At 36.7% G+C, this 15,898-nt stretch overlaps 1 protein-coding gene across 1 annotated transcript; it reads right to left on the minus strand.

Annotated features, from left to right (window-relative positions):
* Positions 1-3,954: 3,954 nt before the first annotated feature.
* On the minus strand, positions 3,955-15,039 carry LOC142848372 (aldo-keto reductase family 1 member C13-like). The gene is made up of 9 exons (XM_075970294.1): positions 14,888-15,039; positions 12,071-12,238; positions 11,549-11,665; positions 9,656-9,733; positions 9,115-9,237; positions 8,338-8,447; positions 7,022-7,187; positions 6,331-6,413; positions 3,955-5,067 (listed from the first exon to the last, which is right to left on the minus strand). The coding sequence occupies exons 1-9, from the start codon at positions 14,969-14,971 to the stop codon at positions 5,025-5,027; spliced, it is 972 nt and encodes a 323-aa protein (XP_075826409.1). The 5' UTR covers positions 14,972-15,039; the 3' UTR covers positions 3,955-5,024.
* Positions 15,040-15,898: the final 859 nt, after the last annotated feature.

Below are 15,898 nucleotides of genomic sequence, written 5' to 3' on the forward strand. Positions count from 1 at the left end.
CACTATAGGTGTGCAAGAATTTCTGTGGAATGCTGACTCAAGGTAACCGCCACTTTTCTTCTGCTGTGGCTGCTGAGTCTGGGTCTCTGTCTCTGTCTCCCTTCATCACCTGATGAAGGTTAATATTCAGGAGGATGCCTATATGTTTTTCTTTGGGTTCACCTTCTTATTTAGCTTCTCTAGGATGGCGAATTATAGGCGCAATGTCCTTTATTTATGGCTAGAAACCAAATATGAGTGAGTTCATCCCATGTTCCTCTTTTTGGGTCTGGCTTACCTCACTCAGGATAGCGTTTTCTATTTACATCCATTTGTATGCAAATTTCAAGAAATCCTTGTTTTTTACTGCTGAGTAGTACTCTAATATGTATATATTCCATACTTTCTTCATCCATTCTTCCATTCAAGTGCATCTAGGTTGTTTCCAGGTTCTGTCTATTACAAACAATGCTGCTATGAACATATTTGAGCATATACTTTTGTTGTATGATAGGGCATCTCTTGGGTATATTCCCAAGAGTGGTATTGCTGGGTCCAGGGGTAGGTTGATCCCGAGTTTCCTGAGAAATCGCCACACTGCTTTCCAGAATGGTTGCACAAGTTTGCATTCCCACCAGCAATGGATGAGGGTACCCCTTTCTCCACAACCTCTTCAGCAAAGGCTATCATTGGTGTTTTTTATTTTAGCCATTCTGACAGGTGTAAGATGGTATCTTAAAGTTGTCTTGATTTGCATTTCCCTGATAGATAAGGAAGTTGAGCATGCCCTTAAGTGTCTTTCGGCCATTTGAACTTCTTCTGTTGAGAATTCTCTGTGATAGTATACATAAGCGACCCCAAAAACTCTACTAAAGAACTCCTACAGCTGATAAACACCTTTAGTAATGTGGCAGGATACAAGATCAACTCCAAAAAATCAGTTGCCTTTCTATACACTAAGGATAAGGAAGTAGAGAGGGAAATCAGAGAAGCATCACCTTTCACGATAGCCACAAATAGCATAAAATATCTTGGGGTAACTCTGACCAAGGAAGTGAAAGATCTATTTGACAAGAACTTTAAGTCTTTGAAAAAAGAAATTGAAGAGGACACCAGAAAATGGAAGGATCTCCCTTGCTCCCTTGTTTCTTTTTTCCTTCCCAAGACACAATAATAATAGAAATCATTACATCTAAAACTTGTTCAATGTTCAAACAATAGCATGGAAAGAGATGAAGGTAAAGCAGTAGTTTGCATGCACCAGAGAGTTTTATTCAATATGTTTATTCAATATGAATTAGAATTCCTAAATATAATACTAAATCATGATAGAGTCATATTTTTAAATAAATTTTCTTCTTAGAATCTTTTAATCATAGAAAATCATGCAATCTATTTATTGGCTAAGTCAACATTTGTTACCCTAGGAAGCATTAGCCCCCTACTTTCTTGGATGATTTTATGGTCACTATGAACCCCTTGTTTTATATTTGTATGTGGATGCAGTGTGTGCATGATTTGTTCATGAGCATGTGTGTAAGTGTGGATGCACACATGCCTCAGCATGGAGATCATAGGACACCTCAGGAACCTTGCTCCTTATCTTCCACGTTGGTCAAGGCAGATTGCTTGCTGTTTACTCCTGAGTATGCCAGACTAGTTCATTCTCAAGCACCCATATCTGTCTCCTATTCCACTATAGAGACATTGGCTCATTCCAGACACAGGTCACCTACCATACAGGCTTTACATGGATTCCAGGGATCTGAACTCAGATCCTATAATTACACATCAAGCATTTTACACACTAGACCATCTCCCCAGCACATGAAGCCTCCTCTGAATCAGACATTCCTTGAAACAATCAGAACAACCCTTTGAACTTTCTCCTAGACAAATATATATTTTCTTTGTCATGATTATGCTTAGTCATGACATTATAGTGAGAGCACTGTGCAATAATAAGGGCAATGTAGTAATGTAGTGCTTAGATGTAGAATGATTAACCCCTGCTGAAAATCATATGCCAAAGGTACAAACAGAACCTTAGGACTCATTATGTCTTTCACCTGTTATGCAACCATGAGAATTTTTCAATATAGTCAAAAATGCATAAGTCTATTTCATTTAATGTGTGGCCTTACTCAGAGTTATTCATAGAAGAGGAAATGGGAAGCACTTCATGGTTGTAAATTTTGGAGTACTTATATAGGATTTGAAATGTTGGTGTCAAATATCACAAAAAAATATAAGTGGTGCATATGGATTTCACATGAATAAAATATAGAACTAGGGATTTTAATGCATTTCTTTCAAAGAGCAGGAAATATGTTAGCATCCACATTGTCACATGGTTATATGGGTGTGAAAAACCAGGAAGACTGAAATTTTTAAGCATTCATTGTTTATAAAACCTCAGAGTGTGGTTGCTTTGTGTATGTCCTATGTGCTTTCCAATCATTTTAAGAAAATTTTATTACTTTCATCTCTAAGAAGATTGCTTTACAAGCAACTAAGAAATGATATGAGCAGAAGAAATAGTATTCTGGAAGTGTACTCTAATTCCTATGCTATATTAAGTGGTCAGTCCCCAAAGCGCATATATATATATATATATATATATATATATATATATGTATATTTGTGAATCCATAATAAGATTATAAGCTTCTGTAAATCCAAATGAAGATCACAATACTGAACAACAAGGGCTGGAGAGATGGTTCAGAAGTTAGGAGAAATTTCTTCTTTTCCAGAGGACCTGGATTTGATTCCTAGCACACACAAGTTGATTCATAACCATCTGTAATTTCAGTTCTAAGGAACAAATAACCTCTTTGACCTCCCTAAGCACCAGATATTCATGTTGTACACAAAAATATGATGTGGGAGTGATTTCTTTCTAATCTGTTGCTTTCATTGGTTAATTAATAAAGAAACTGCTAGGCCCATTTGATAGGCCAACCCTTAGGTGGGTGGAGAAAACAGAACAGAATGCTGGGAGAAATAAGCTGAGTCAGTGAGTCGCCATGACTCTCCCACTCCAGACAGACGCAGGATAAGATCTTCCCTGGTAAGACACCTCGTGGTGTTACAGGGATATTAGAAATGGGTTAGATTAATATGTAAGAGCTAGCCAATAAGAGGCTGGAACTAATGGGCCAGGCAGTGTTTAAAAGAATACAGTTTCTGTGTAATTATTTCGGGTAAAGCTAGCTGGGTGGCGGTACACAGCCTGCAGCTCCTATTACAACAAAAATACATGCAAACAAGCACACTTACACATAAAATAAAAATTATTTTTTAATTATATTGAGCAACATTAAATAATATTTAATACAGAAAAGATAATGGTATATTAAAATGTGTTCAATTCTCCCTTAAAATACTATATTCCTGATCAATTTTGCAAGCCCTGAGAAAAAGCCTTTGGTTGTCACTTTAATCATTTTTTCAAATTCAAGGAAAAAAATTATTTTCTGTGGTACATAATGATTCTGCCGGAAATAATTTGTAAAATTCCTAAAGAAAGCACCACAAACCTAGATTTGCTATTTAATGTCAACCACTATTTATGAAGTTAGACTGTGAGAATGGAAGTATTAAGAAAATTAAAACTGGTACGGGAACTACAGATTTGGTATGTTGAAACCTATAAGATCGTTAATATAACTTCATTGAAGAAAAAATTATATGGGGACTGTTGATACCACCTATATTCCAAGATCACATGGTACCAAGCAGGCAGATCTTCTCAGTGTGGGATATAAAGAATAATATTTTTATTATTATTTTTGTTTTTGTTTTTGGTTTTGTTTTTTTTTTTTTTTTCGAGACAGGGTTTCTCTGTGGCTTTGGAGCCTGTCCTGGAACTAGCTCTGTAGACCAGGCTGGTCTCGAATTCACAGAGATCCACCTGCCTCTGCCTCCCGAGTGCTGGGATTAAAGGCGTGCGCCACCACCGCCCGGCTCAGTGTGGGATATAAAGAATAATAAAACTACCTATTGGGGTATCCTGTTGTTACTAATAGTTGCCTCTTTACTTGGTTTCTACTTACCAAAGACTATGTCAATTAGCCTGTGTTACATAGTATTTCAGATGTATCCATGGGAAAACCTGAGGCTTCCTAGTCTAACATTGTTTTTGACATTGTTACACTCTAAATTTTGAGGAATTCATAGACCACATTCCATCAATGCACCATAAATCTTAAAAGTATTTTATATTTATTAAAATTAAAGTTGGTTTTGTTTTTTGTTTCCTTTAAAACATAATGCTAGGAATAACTCTCTGATGTGTCATTGAACTAAATATGTGAAAATCTCCTTTTGCCTGTAAGATGTAATTATCTTTTTAAAAAAAAAAGAAAAGAAGAAAAAAATAAAACTAGGAAAAAAATCCAACCTTGGTGTCATTTCTAGGTAGCATTATGGTCAACTCCCTCCTCTTGAAGTCTCCCATCCTGACTTTTAGTGATCCTACGAGGCTGATTCTCATGTCCCCTCTTTAACCTATCTCAGGAATGCCCCACTCACCATTTCCAAGACTCTAACGCTAAGCAGGTAGAGAGAGCCTGGGAATTGTTGGACAACCTTCACATGTGTGTCTCATGTTCCTGATTGAGAATTACAGAATTTGTGCAGGGCTTTCTGGTTGACTCAGGTATAAAGGAGCACTGACTCATAGACAACTACTAAGAGTCATTCTCTGGTCTGGAAACACCACCTACCCCAAGTCTGAAATGTTTGTAAAATACAAATCATCATCTCCAAACACCAACCACAGACTTCCAACAAAACCAGCTTTGTGTCATAATATCTCATTTTTTAAAGTATCTTTTGAGGAGAAAACATTATATTTATTTCAATGAAAATTAAATTCACTTTCTTCAAGATCATTAGCTGGAGCTTCAGTTGAATGTGACTGTTACCAAGCAGCCTAGGTTGACCGGAAATGAGGCATCCACCAAACAGCATCTGAATCATATCACCAATATTACTGTCCACACAAAATAACTTCAAGCAGTCATGACTAGGTCCCCATATTAATATTCCTCAGAATATGGATATTCAGGATGGTCAGAAAAACTAAAAGAGGAAATAAAAGCAAACACACAGTTTGATGTATTTCCACAATGTAAGTCGTGACATCTAGGAAAGCACTATCAAGGTGAAAGTTCAACATTTTGTTCCCTGATCAGTTGCAGAAGGGGATATTCTTACAGTTATTTACAAACATGTGTAAGAAATGTTTTAAAAATATAATTCATGCACTTTTCGTAAATTATGTCCACCTGCCTACACTAGAACACCCAAAGACCAGTGTTCATTAATATTTATCTCCCTTAGCTTCATTCATGCATCAATCAATGAAGAGTCAAAATCCTTCCCAACTTCAGTCTCCAAAGAAAGGAGAAAAGTATAAGTCACCTTTAGTTCAAGGTAACTCTACACATTGACCAACACAGAAATATGTTAATGTGCATTAAAACATCATTTATGCCTAATACTTTCACTTCCATTTAATTAATAGTAATGCATTAATTATTCACTCGCTGCCCATTAAGTAAAAAGGAATGTATTAAACTCAGTTAGGGAAAGAATGTCCTTCATAAAGTAGACATCCATTGTCCAAGGAGATAACTATATAATTTGTAAAATTCTACATAAAAATAACAATCCAAAATAAGCATTGATAAAACCATTAATTGATAAGGTGTGGCAAGAAATATTCATTACCTACAACAATAACTCATCACTGAGTTTTATCTCTCCTTTGCCTTCATACTACTCTATACTAACAGAAATCTTAATAATGATAACATATATACCAATTTTACATAGCATTGTAGATTTTCTAATCCTCCTTCAAACATTATTATATTTATTTCTATTGAGAATTAAAATTATAACAAGCAGAAAATATAGATAGATGACAAACAGGCATGCAGATAGATAAAAAAAACAAAAAGATAGATCGATAGATGAATATGCACATTTATATATACATGCAGGTTTCATTTATAATACAGCCTATACCCAATATCAAATTTTGTAACCATTGATTATAAAGAGAAACTAAAGATCTTTTGGTGGATATTAACTCTCCAATACAATAGAGTTTTTCCTAAAGTTTCTTTTTTTAGTTTAGAATATGATTTCCAAAACCTTCTCTATGTTTTACAATGACACATCCACATTTTCAAAAACTCAGAAACAAATATTGCTCTATCCCTGGGAAACTTGTTACAGATGAAGAGGACATTTGGTTTCTGAACCATCAAGAATGGAAAAGCAGGGGAGAGACTTGGTCCTGAAACTAACTGAGGTGAGGTGTTTAACATTACTTACGACTCAGTTGAAATATATCGAAAATTTTTGTTCAGGCCGTCTAGGGTTTTCATATCCTCAGGAGACAACTGGAATTCAAAAACCTTTCAGAAAAACACAAAGGTTTTAAAATTTGAATGAACCAGATTTTTGTCTGAAAGGTAATGTGAGTAGTACTTATGCCTCTGAAAATTATGAACATTGTTTACCAAAACATTCATGATTAATAAATACCAAGTGAAATGAAGGAAAATTGCTTTTGAGATATATTAAAATTGCACAATGCCACAGATGAGAGGAATCCCAAAGGCTCTTTGAGGGAGGAAAAAAAAACAGTTAACATACATAGTTTCCAAGAAATCCAGAACAAAATTTCAAAATACATGACACAAAACAGTGATTGGCATGGGAAGTTACGTTTTGGTAATCTATCAATGAATAATTAAAACGTAAAAAATTGCTCTTTTCAACATTATGTAAGTCAAGATTTACCTAAATTCTAATTATAACATGTTCATATAAGGACAAAAGAGCTGACTTTAAAAAGAATCTTATTTTAATTTGAGACATTTTAACTTCAAAATGATTTTTCACTAACAGTTCACATCTTAAACACATGCAGGGCTTGATCTCAAAAAAGTGCACAGAGATTTGAAGGAAGCAAGCATATGGAAGATACTATGTAACAATCCTAAGGAGCAGAGCTCATCACCTGCAAATTCTCTTTCATCTCATTTTCTTTGAAACTCTGGGCCAGGGGCACAACCCCACGCTGAAGCAGGTATCGAAGAGCAATCAGGGCGGGACTTCGATTGTTCTTTTTGGCCACATCACAAAGAACTGGATCATGCAAGAGAACTGGAGAGTTCTGATCCACCCTAGTAGGAAAGTAGAAATAAGCTCAAGAGGCCAAGGTTATGGGTTTGTTGTGGTGCTGCAAAGCACAGTAGAGGATGTATTTTAGACTAGACGTGACAGTTATATATAATTATCAACTGGACAAAGTCCGAAATCATCTGAAACATGGACTTCTAGAATGCCTGTGAGCATTTATCTTAGGAAAATTGATGTGGGAAAAGCCATTCTAATTGTTGATGTGACCATGAAGACACCATGAAGCAAGCTGCCAGGTCAGACATGCTGAATCTTTCCCGGTAAGACTGATGCTACACAGATTATTAGAGATGGGTTGATCAGGATATGAGAATTAGCCTGTAAGGGCTAGAGTTAATGGGTCAAGCAGTGTTTAAAAGAATACAGTTTATGTGTTGTTATTTCGGGACATAAGCTAGCCAGGCGGCCAGGAGCTGGAGCAGCAGGAACACAGCCCACAGCTCCTACTACAGAAATAAGCTACCCTCTTGAGCTTATTTCTCATTCTGTTGTGAGATCTGAGGGCCTACATTTGTCCAGCCTGGCTTATGCCCCGAAATAACAACATACAAACTATATTCTTTTAAACATTGCTTGGCCCATTATATCTATCCTCTTCTCGGCTAACTCTCGCACCTGGACTAGCCCATTTCTAATAGTGTATGTAGCACCCCAAGGTGCGCTTACCGGGAAGATTCTAGCCTATGTCCATCCTGGAGCTTCATCGCATGTGTCTACCCAGGACAGGGGAGCATGGCCTCTGTCTGAGGCGTCTACCTCACTTCCTCTTCCTCCCAGGATTCTGGACTGTATAAATGGAGACAATGATCAGATTATTAGTGGTCATTTCTCAATCTCTGCTTCTTGATTGCAATGTGAAAGAACCACCTGCTTCCATCTCCTGACTTCCTGCTCTTATGCTTTGCACCCTAGAATTGTGATCCATAATCAGCCCTTTCTCTCTGAGGTTGCTCTTGGCCAAGTATTCTATCAAAGCAACAGAAAAGGAAATCAAGATGTCAGGACTACACAGAAGTCCCTGAGCCACAAACTTCTGCTTCACATGGTTCTTTTAAAGTTCCCTCTCTCCCTGAGAACTGAGTGTCATGATGCTAAATGACAGTCTTGCTTCACGCATACTCTTCATCTTCTTACCATTCTTTATATCGTTGGGTTCCCAGGGCACCATAAGCAACCAGAACAATGTCTTTTGATTTGCAGTAATCCAGCAGCTTACTCTGATTTAAATAAAGATGACATTCAACCTATGGAAGAATATGAAAGACATCAGATTATATCAAATGCTCATATTATGACAAACGAAAACTTAAAGCCAACAAAGTAGGCTAAGAAAATCATATGCGATATCACATTTGAATTTAAAAGATCAAACTGTTGCAATTTATTTTTGAAAGACAAATGAACTAATTTTGGAAGATTCTGTTAATATAATTTGCCTTGGCTAGCTTTTGTTTCAAAATCATACTTAGTGGTCAGCAAGGCAGTTAAGTAAGTAAGGATACCATCTGTTAACTTAATAAAATCAAGAGGAAGGAATGTAATAATATGGTAAGCAGCATTTAAACTGCACATAAGTGCTGACCACTGGCTGGTTTTTTTTTTTATTTAAACTCACTCTTTCAGCAAAATATCCCAAGCCCACTCATTATTCTCAGTTAGAGTAGAAGATTCATTTTCCCTGTGCTGAACTTCTGCCTGTTAGACCAACTCAGAAATTATACATTCTCACAAATACTTTAATAGTCCCAGTTTAAATTTAGAATCACTCATGTCTTTTGAAACAATGGTTCTGTTCTCAGAATCTTCTTTTCCACAAAATGAAAATCACTGGGTCAGAGGACAAATGAACAAGTGTTAGTCGTTCAGAGTGAAGAAAAGCATGAGAGATTGGGAGGGAATGAGAATCCTTACCTGATTGCAGACAGGCTTGTACTTAAGCCCTGGCTTATTCAGGATTCTCTCTAACTGCTTGTGGTTAAAATTGGACACTCCAATAGATTTGACCAATCCTCCATCCTTACACTTCTCCAGTGCCTGGTGATGAGAAAGGGGTTAGAAAGTGTCATACTTGCAATTCACTGCATCAGTATAATGAGAAGTTGGAGCAGTTACAAAGAAAACTGTCTAGAGCTAGACATATAGTTCAGTATTAGAACACTTGCCAGTGTGCATAAGGCCCTAAGTTTGAGATAACAGACACTAAAAAACAAAAAAAAAGGTGTGGAGGGGTATATTGCCCAGATTATCAGAGGACTTAAATATGAAGAAGCAAAGGTAAAGATGAAAATGAAGAATAAGATGTCAGCCAAGAAGGTTCTATGATTTCTTTTGAAAATTGAGGATGCTGCTACATAAGATATGTATGCATGTAAATGAATTTCTATATATAGGGGAAAGTGAGCTGATTCTCTCTCCCTCTGATTGATTTATTCTTCTTTTGAAAAGTACTCACCTCCCACGTGGCACAGAAATCCACCGTGTCCAATAGTAATTTCCCTTGTTCATCTACTGGAAAATCATTATCCCCTGGCTGGAAGAGAAGTGTTTTTAGAGAAATCTCACAAAACATGTGTCTCACCTGTAGTAATGCTTTTAAGAATATCTTGAAGGACCTGGAGAGATAGATCTGTGATTAAGCAATGGCTTCTTGTTGTAGAATATTATTTTAAAGTGTGTGTGTGTGTTACATATGCTTGTGCTGTGGAGAATTTTTTTGCTGATGTAAAGATGTGTTCATTTTTTATGCTACATCTGTTTAACTCTGTGAAGCTATAATTCTTTGCCTATCTAAAACACCTGGTGGTCTAATAAATAGCTGAATGACCAATAGCGAGGCAGGAGAAAGGATAGGCAGGTCTGTCAGGCAGAGAGTATTAATAGAAGGATCAAGGGTGAAGGGAGCAAGACAGAACAAGGATAGGAGGACGCTAGGGGTCAGGCACATAGCCACTCTGCCTGTCACGGTGGAAGATTGAAAGGAAGATTATAGAAATAAGACCAGAAAAATCCCAGGGGGGGGAAGGTGGGACAGATAGAGAGGGACAGTTAAAAGCTGGCTAGAAACAAGCTACAGTAAGGCCAGGAATTCATAAATAATAATAAGGCTCCGTGTGCGTGTGATTTATTTGGGAGCTGGGTGGCAGGCCCCCCAAAAGAGCCCCAAGAGTCAAAGTGTAAAAAAACCACCACCACAACAACAATAAAAGCATCTCTTTCGAAGGACCTGGGTTCAATTCCAAGCACCTACATGATGGTCACAATTATTTGTAACTAAGTCCCATGTGGCCCAATGCTCTCCACAGACACTAGTACACAGACATACACACAAGCAAAATAGCAATACACATTAAATAAATATTTTTTTTAAAAATGTAAAGAACAACTTGGAAATAAGAGAGTAAGCAGCCATAAAGTGAGTCATGATCCTATACAGTGTGTTTACAAAGTGATACAAAGGTAGAGTTGTAAAGATGATATTTAGCAGCCTAGTTTTGCATTGTTCTCTTACGTCAATTATATGAATAAATAAATATTTTCTTATAATAATTCTATTTTTGAAATTAAAATATAATCACATTGATTCCCTCCTTCCCTTTCCTCACTCCAGTGCCTCCCATGTATTCCCTTGTTGTCTTTTAAATTCATGGCCTCTTTTGCTTTCATTGTTGCCACACACATATACATGTATACAGACACATACACACACACACACACATACATATAATTCCCGCACCTAGATAATATTTCCAAACACCAAACTGAGCTCTCCTAGCTGACTTGTATTCTTTTATCTACTTCTTTTCTTGTAAAAGAGGAAAATGTTTCATATTCACTGGGAAGCCCGGTCATTGCATGGCCTTGAACACCAACAAGAATTTATATAAATCCTTTCTCAGGATAAATAATAAATATGAATGCATGTGGATTCAAGGGCAGGCATGTGAGCCAAGGATGGCCCAATCAGGACTTCGTGCAAGATTGTTTGTGGTAAGAAAAGATGCGGAGAAGCTATAAAATGTCAATGACCCTGAAGCTGAAACTCTCTTGGGGCCATCCTTACCACCAAGGGAGAAAAAGAGACAAGACTTGGGCAAACATCCAGTAACAAAATTAAATTTAATGATGCGTAAATGCAAGATTTTCTGGAAGTTATTTCTAATCTCTGACTCTGAAATTTTCTTTGACACCTCATTTCACAATCTTATAAACCCTCTGTGGAACCTTTTCAGAAGTTTAATAAAATAAATTTATATGAAATTATAATGGAAACTCATCTCAACCATCCATAAACATGATATCAATGTCTCCATAAAAATGTGTACATTTGACAATACAAATCACCTACCTTCAATGGTACTGGGTAATGTATAAGGTAAAGATCAACATAGTCCAGTTGAAGTCTTTTTAGTGATTTTTCCAAACTAGGCCGGACCAGTTCTGGCCGAAAGCAAGTACACCAAAGCTACAGAAGTTCAAGATTAGAAGTTTTGATCAATTAATAGATTGCCCAAACTTGCATACTTATTTATTCTAATACTACAATATTTTTTGTACTTGAAGGAAAGTCAAAATCATTACCTTTAATCCAGAATTTACTTAACTCATACTTAACAATGTGAACTTAGTTATATATTCTTTGTAATTGTTAACTCATTGAACAATGAAAGGATATTACTCAATAAATAAAACACATACCACTAATAACATTCAAAAACTGAATTATTTTTCAAAGAGATTATAATTGAAAATTATTTTCTCTAACCCATTTATACAACAGACACCTTTAACCAACTTCTGATCAAGTAATTTAATTTTCCCTTCCTTATATTTTAATGATTTGCACACTTGCATGCTATAAAAACTCTACCTTTGTAGTGATGAACAAGTCTTCTCTCTTTACAATGCCAGCTTTAATCTTGCTTTGAATGGCCTGCCCTATCTCCTCTTCCACGTGATATACATAAGCAGTATCAATATGGCGGAGCCCAGCACCTATAGCTAGGTGGGCAGCTTCCAGTGACTTCCTTATAGGAACCTAGAAGAACAGCCCAAAGAGGTATTTAGAGATGCACATTCTGAAAGCTCGTTCAGAGTGAGCCTAGATGGGAGTTTACTAGACTGGAAAGAGTTAGGTCTTTCAAAGTCACCCTTAGACCACTAGGCAAGAGCCTAGTCCCCTGATCCTTGAACGCTCACTTTTAGTCTATAAAGAATAAGGGATTCTACAGAAATATTGTAGATGTCACAGTAAACCAAGACTCTCCACAGACTCATTGTCTGCCTATATTTCTCCCACATTTAAGACAAGGAGCCAAAATCTACTTTCTTGGGGTCATTCCTGATTAATAGCAAGATTTTCATATCCAAAAAAAAATTTATATCTATGTAGTCCTAGTTACGTACTGGCTCTCATAAATTCCAAGCTCATACTGGTTTCAAATGTTTGCTTGGAAGTCACACTCAATTTACGTAGTGGGGGTTACTAAGCAAAATAAACAAAAAGAAGTCTGCTTGGGACAAAGCACAATTACATAGACAATCGTTCTTGACTCCAGCTAAGACACTGTCACATAATCATGAGAGCAAAGATCTCAGATACCACACAACACCAAGTTAGTAATAGGGATTTGAACAGAGAACAGTATCCTATGTTAGTCTTTGTGTATATCCATTTTCTTTGTCTGCGAGAACTAGATACAGGCAGAGGGAAAAAAAACCCTACTCAAGGAATATATCCTCCTTAAAATAAATTGTGAACATCATATTGGAGATTATTCATTTGGGGTGTCAACCCTTTCAACCAAAGATGACTTGCTTAACAAAGATATGATTGAAATTAAATCTAAAAGTATTGCCTTGACTGTGAGTTTTGGATAAAGATATGACAGTTTTATTAAAGAATTTAAGATGTGGACTGAGAAGATGTCTCAACCAATAAAGTGTTTGTTAGTAAGTCTCAGGATCTTAGTTCAGACCCCAGCCCTCACGGAAAAGGAGAATATGGCATGGTGGCACATATGTGTAGACCCAGTGCTTGGGGAAACAAAGTCAGGGTGATCTGTGGAGCTCACTGGACTGCAAGTCAAGCTGAATCCCTGAGTTCCAGATACAGTGGGACACCCTACCTCACAAAAATAAAGTGAGAGCAGTTTAGTCAGACTTTTACCTCTGGCATAAACACACGTGCACAAAAGCACAAACATACGTAGTCATACAACACATGCGAAGGGGTTAAGAAGAAAAACACTACATTTTTGATTATTTAGCAATTTCTACAGTTATCTTTCACAATAAACCACAGTGACTGAAATTCTGCCTAGTACCACCTTCTCTGGATACCAGCTCTGACATATTTAAAAGTAACGTCACTCTGGGAGTTACCAACATTAAAGTTTTTAACAGGACCCTTGACCTGTTGCTGCCTTTCTTTTTTATTGCTACCTTGATAAGTAACCAATCCTGTATATATCTCCAGATTTATCCATGTAAATATGCATAAATCTAATAGGAAAGAAATGTGAAAATCTGAAGTTAAGGGAAGTGGTCCTTTGTCACAGAATTTAAGAGATTCAGAAAGTTTACAAACAAGAAAGTCCCTTCAGATTAAGAAACAGTACACCTTGAAGTTTTCCATTCTAGAAAACTTCATGCTCTAAACCCAACATTCATTAATGAAGACCAGTATGGTTACCAGGTTCTCCTTCCCCCAATCATAAGGATATATTATAAATTCCAGTAAGTTTCCTACAGTTCAGAGTTTGTTATGGGGGAATTTATTTAGCTCTAGTGCAGCATTCGCTGTGTGGTGTAGAAGGCTACCCCAAAACAAAACTGAAGTAGTCTTCAAACACTTCTATCATGCATTACTACAGGGAGACACCCTGAGTTACCACACTGATTTTCATAGATCTTGCCTTCTTGAAAGGAAATATCATGCTGTGGGTTGTAGATATAAACAGAGAAGTCCCTCTCACTGCATCCAAGAATGCTGATAGGCAATCTGGTGACGTTCTTCTCTTCTCTCAAGTTGAGAGACAAAGACATAGGAAAACCATAGTGCCCAGAATTGTTAAATCATGGATTTGTCCCTTTAAGCTTGGAGCTCACAGCCTGAAGATTCATTTCAAGTTCACTCTTGGAGCTGGCAGGCACCAAACCAGAACAGTGAACTCACAAGCAGGTCTGGGCCACAAGAGCAAATCTAAGAAAAAAGACTCGGCCACATTCTGCTAAGACCAGAGAGACTAGTCTCCAGCAAGAATAACTAGGAAACATTAACAATCTCCCTATCCCTGAAGACTGAGTTATAGTAAATGCCTGAGTTACAGGTATGGGCCCTGTAGCTCCATCATATACAATACTAACACCCATGCTCAGAGAAATGTTTGAAGAGTTAAACTTTCCTTTGTTCTCCATAAAGTGGGCATCACTGCCGGCTTACCAGGAACAGGGCAAGCATGAATAAAGACCCTATTCTGAAAATTCTGACTCAGCCTATCTAGGGAAACAGATTAGTCTCCTACCCACAGCCACCAATTCCAGCCACTGCTGTAACCTCTATTTAACAGGAATAATAAACAAGTGTGGTATCAATAAAACCCTGATGTAGGCCAAGCCTAACTATCTGCCTTCTTGTACATGGACTTTCTCTGGCCTGGAAATACGTGGAATCTTATATCCTTACCTCTTGAGGTTTATAAGTGCCAAAACCCAGGGCAGGAATGAAGTGGCCATCGTTTAGTTTGACAAACTGCTGTTTGGAACTCATGGCTTGTCAATCCTCTGCCTACGAATGTCTTGAATCTTCTTATGCCTTGAAGGAGAAGTTGGCAACCATCCTATCTATTGGCTAACAAGTGGCACTCCCATTCTTCTGGTTAACCATTCTTACTTAGTGGCTAGTGTTTAACTCATTCTACACCCTAGTTAATGATTAATTAGTGCTACTGTCTGGCTAATGGTTAAACAATATTGCTCAATGCCTATTGTGTACTACTAGTATTGCCTGTCTAATAGTCAGTCAACAGAAAGGATGCAGTAAAGTTAAATCATTATATCACATGTAAGAAGGAAAGCCACTCATTTTCATATAAAGGATGAATTTTAAACAAATTGCTATATACTGATAAAGTATTTGTTTCCTGTAATGTTCTCTTTATTAATGCATGTATTATATATGATATATTATTGCATATATTATATATTTGAGGAGAAGAGATTGATTGAATAATTATAATACTTCAGACATTTATTGCCATTTGATCATTATGAAGCCTCTACTTGGCCTTTTATCCTTGAAAATAATGAGCTAGCACTTAACATAGAAACATATTCAAAGAAAAAAGACACCACAATTGGACATTTCAAAAATTTTGATACTCCACAATTACATTTTAACTAAAATACAAAAGCTTAGTCTTTTTAATTTTTTTCTTATATTTTTCCATTGTTTTTGTCCCAAGTACAATCTTGAAATACATAAAGGGGACAACACAGAACAATGCTTAGTGGTTGATAAACCATTGAAAACTACTGGGTATTATTTTATAACAAGCAAAGTGACTTAGATATTACAACAGAACTCATTTATTAGATAATTTTGAAATATTTGTGTATACATGCTAGGAATGTATTGCCAGATACTGTTTGTTCATTCTCAGCTGCTCTGACCCAAAATAATCTCACAGAAATCATA

This window comes from Microtus pennsylvanicus, chromosome 4, assembly GCF_037038515.1.
Source record: "Microtus pennsylvanicus isolate mMicPen1 chromosome 4, mMicPen1.hap1, whole genome shotgun sequence".
Lineage (NCBI taxonomy): Eukaryota > Metazoa > Chordata > Mammalia > Rodentia > Cricetidae > Microtus > Microtus pennsylvanicus.

Bases quoted from the DNA above. Each gene is read 5' to 3' on its own strand.
- LOC142848372 (XM_075970294.1), bottom strand. From the start codon at position 14,971: ATGAGTTCCAAACAGCAGTTTGTCAAACTAAACGATGGCCACTTCATT. The intron at 12,239-14,887 runs GTAAGGATATAA...CTGTTCTTCTAG, and splicing joins GCACTTATAAACCTCAAGAG to GTTCCTATAAGGAAGTCACT. The intron at 9,734-11,548 runs GTAGGTGATTTG...CTTCTCTTCCAG, and splicing joins ATTACCCAGTACCATTGAAG to CCAGGGGATAATGATTTTCC.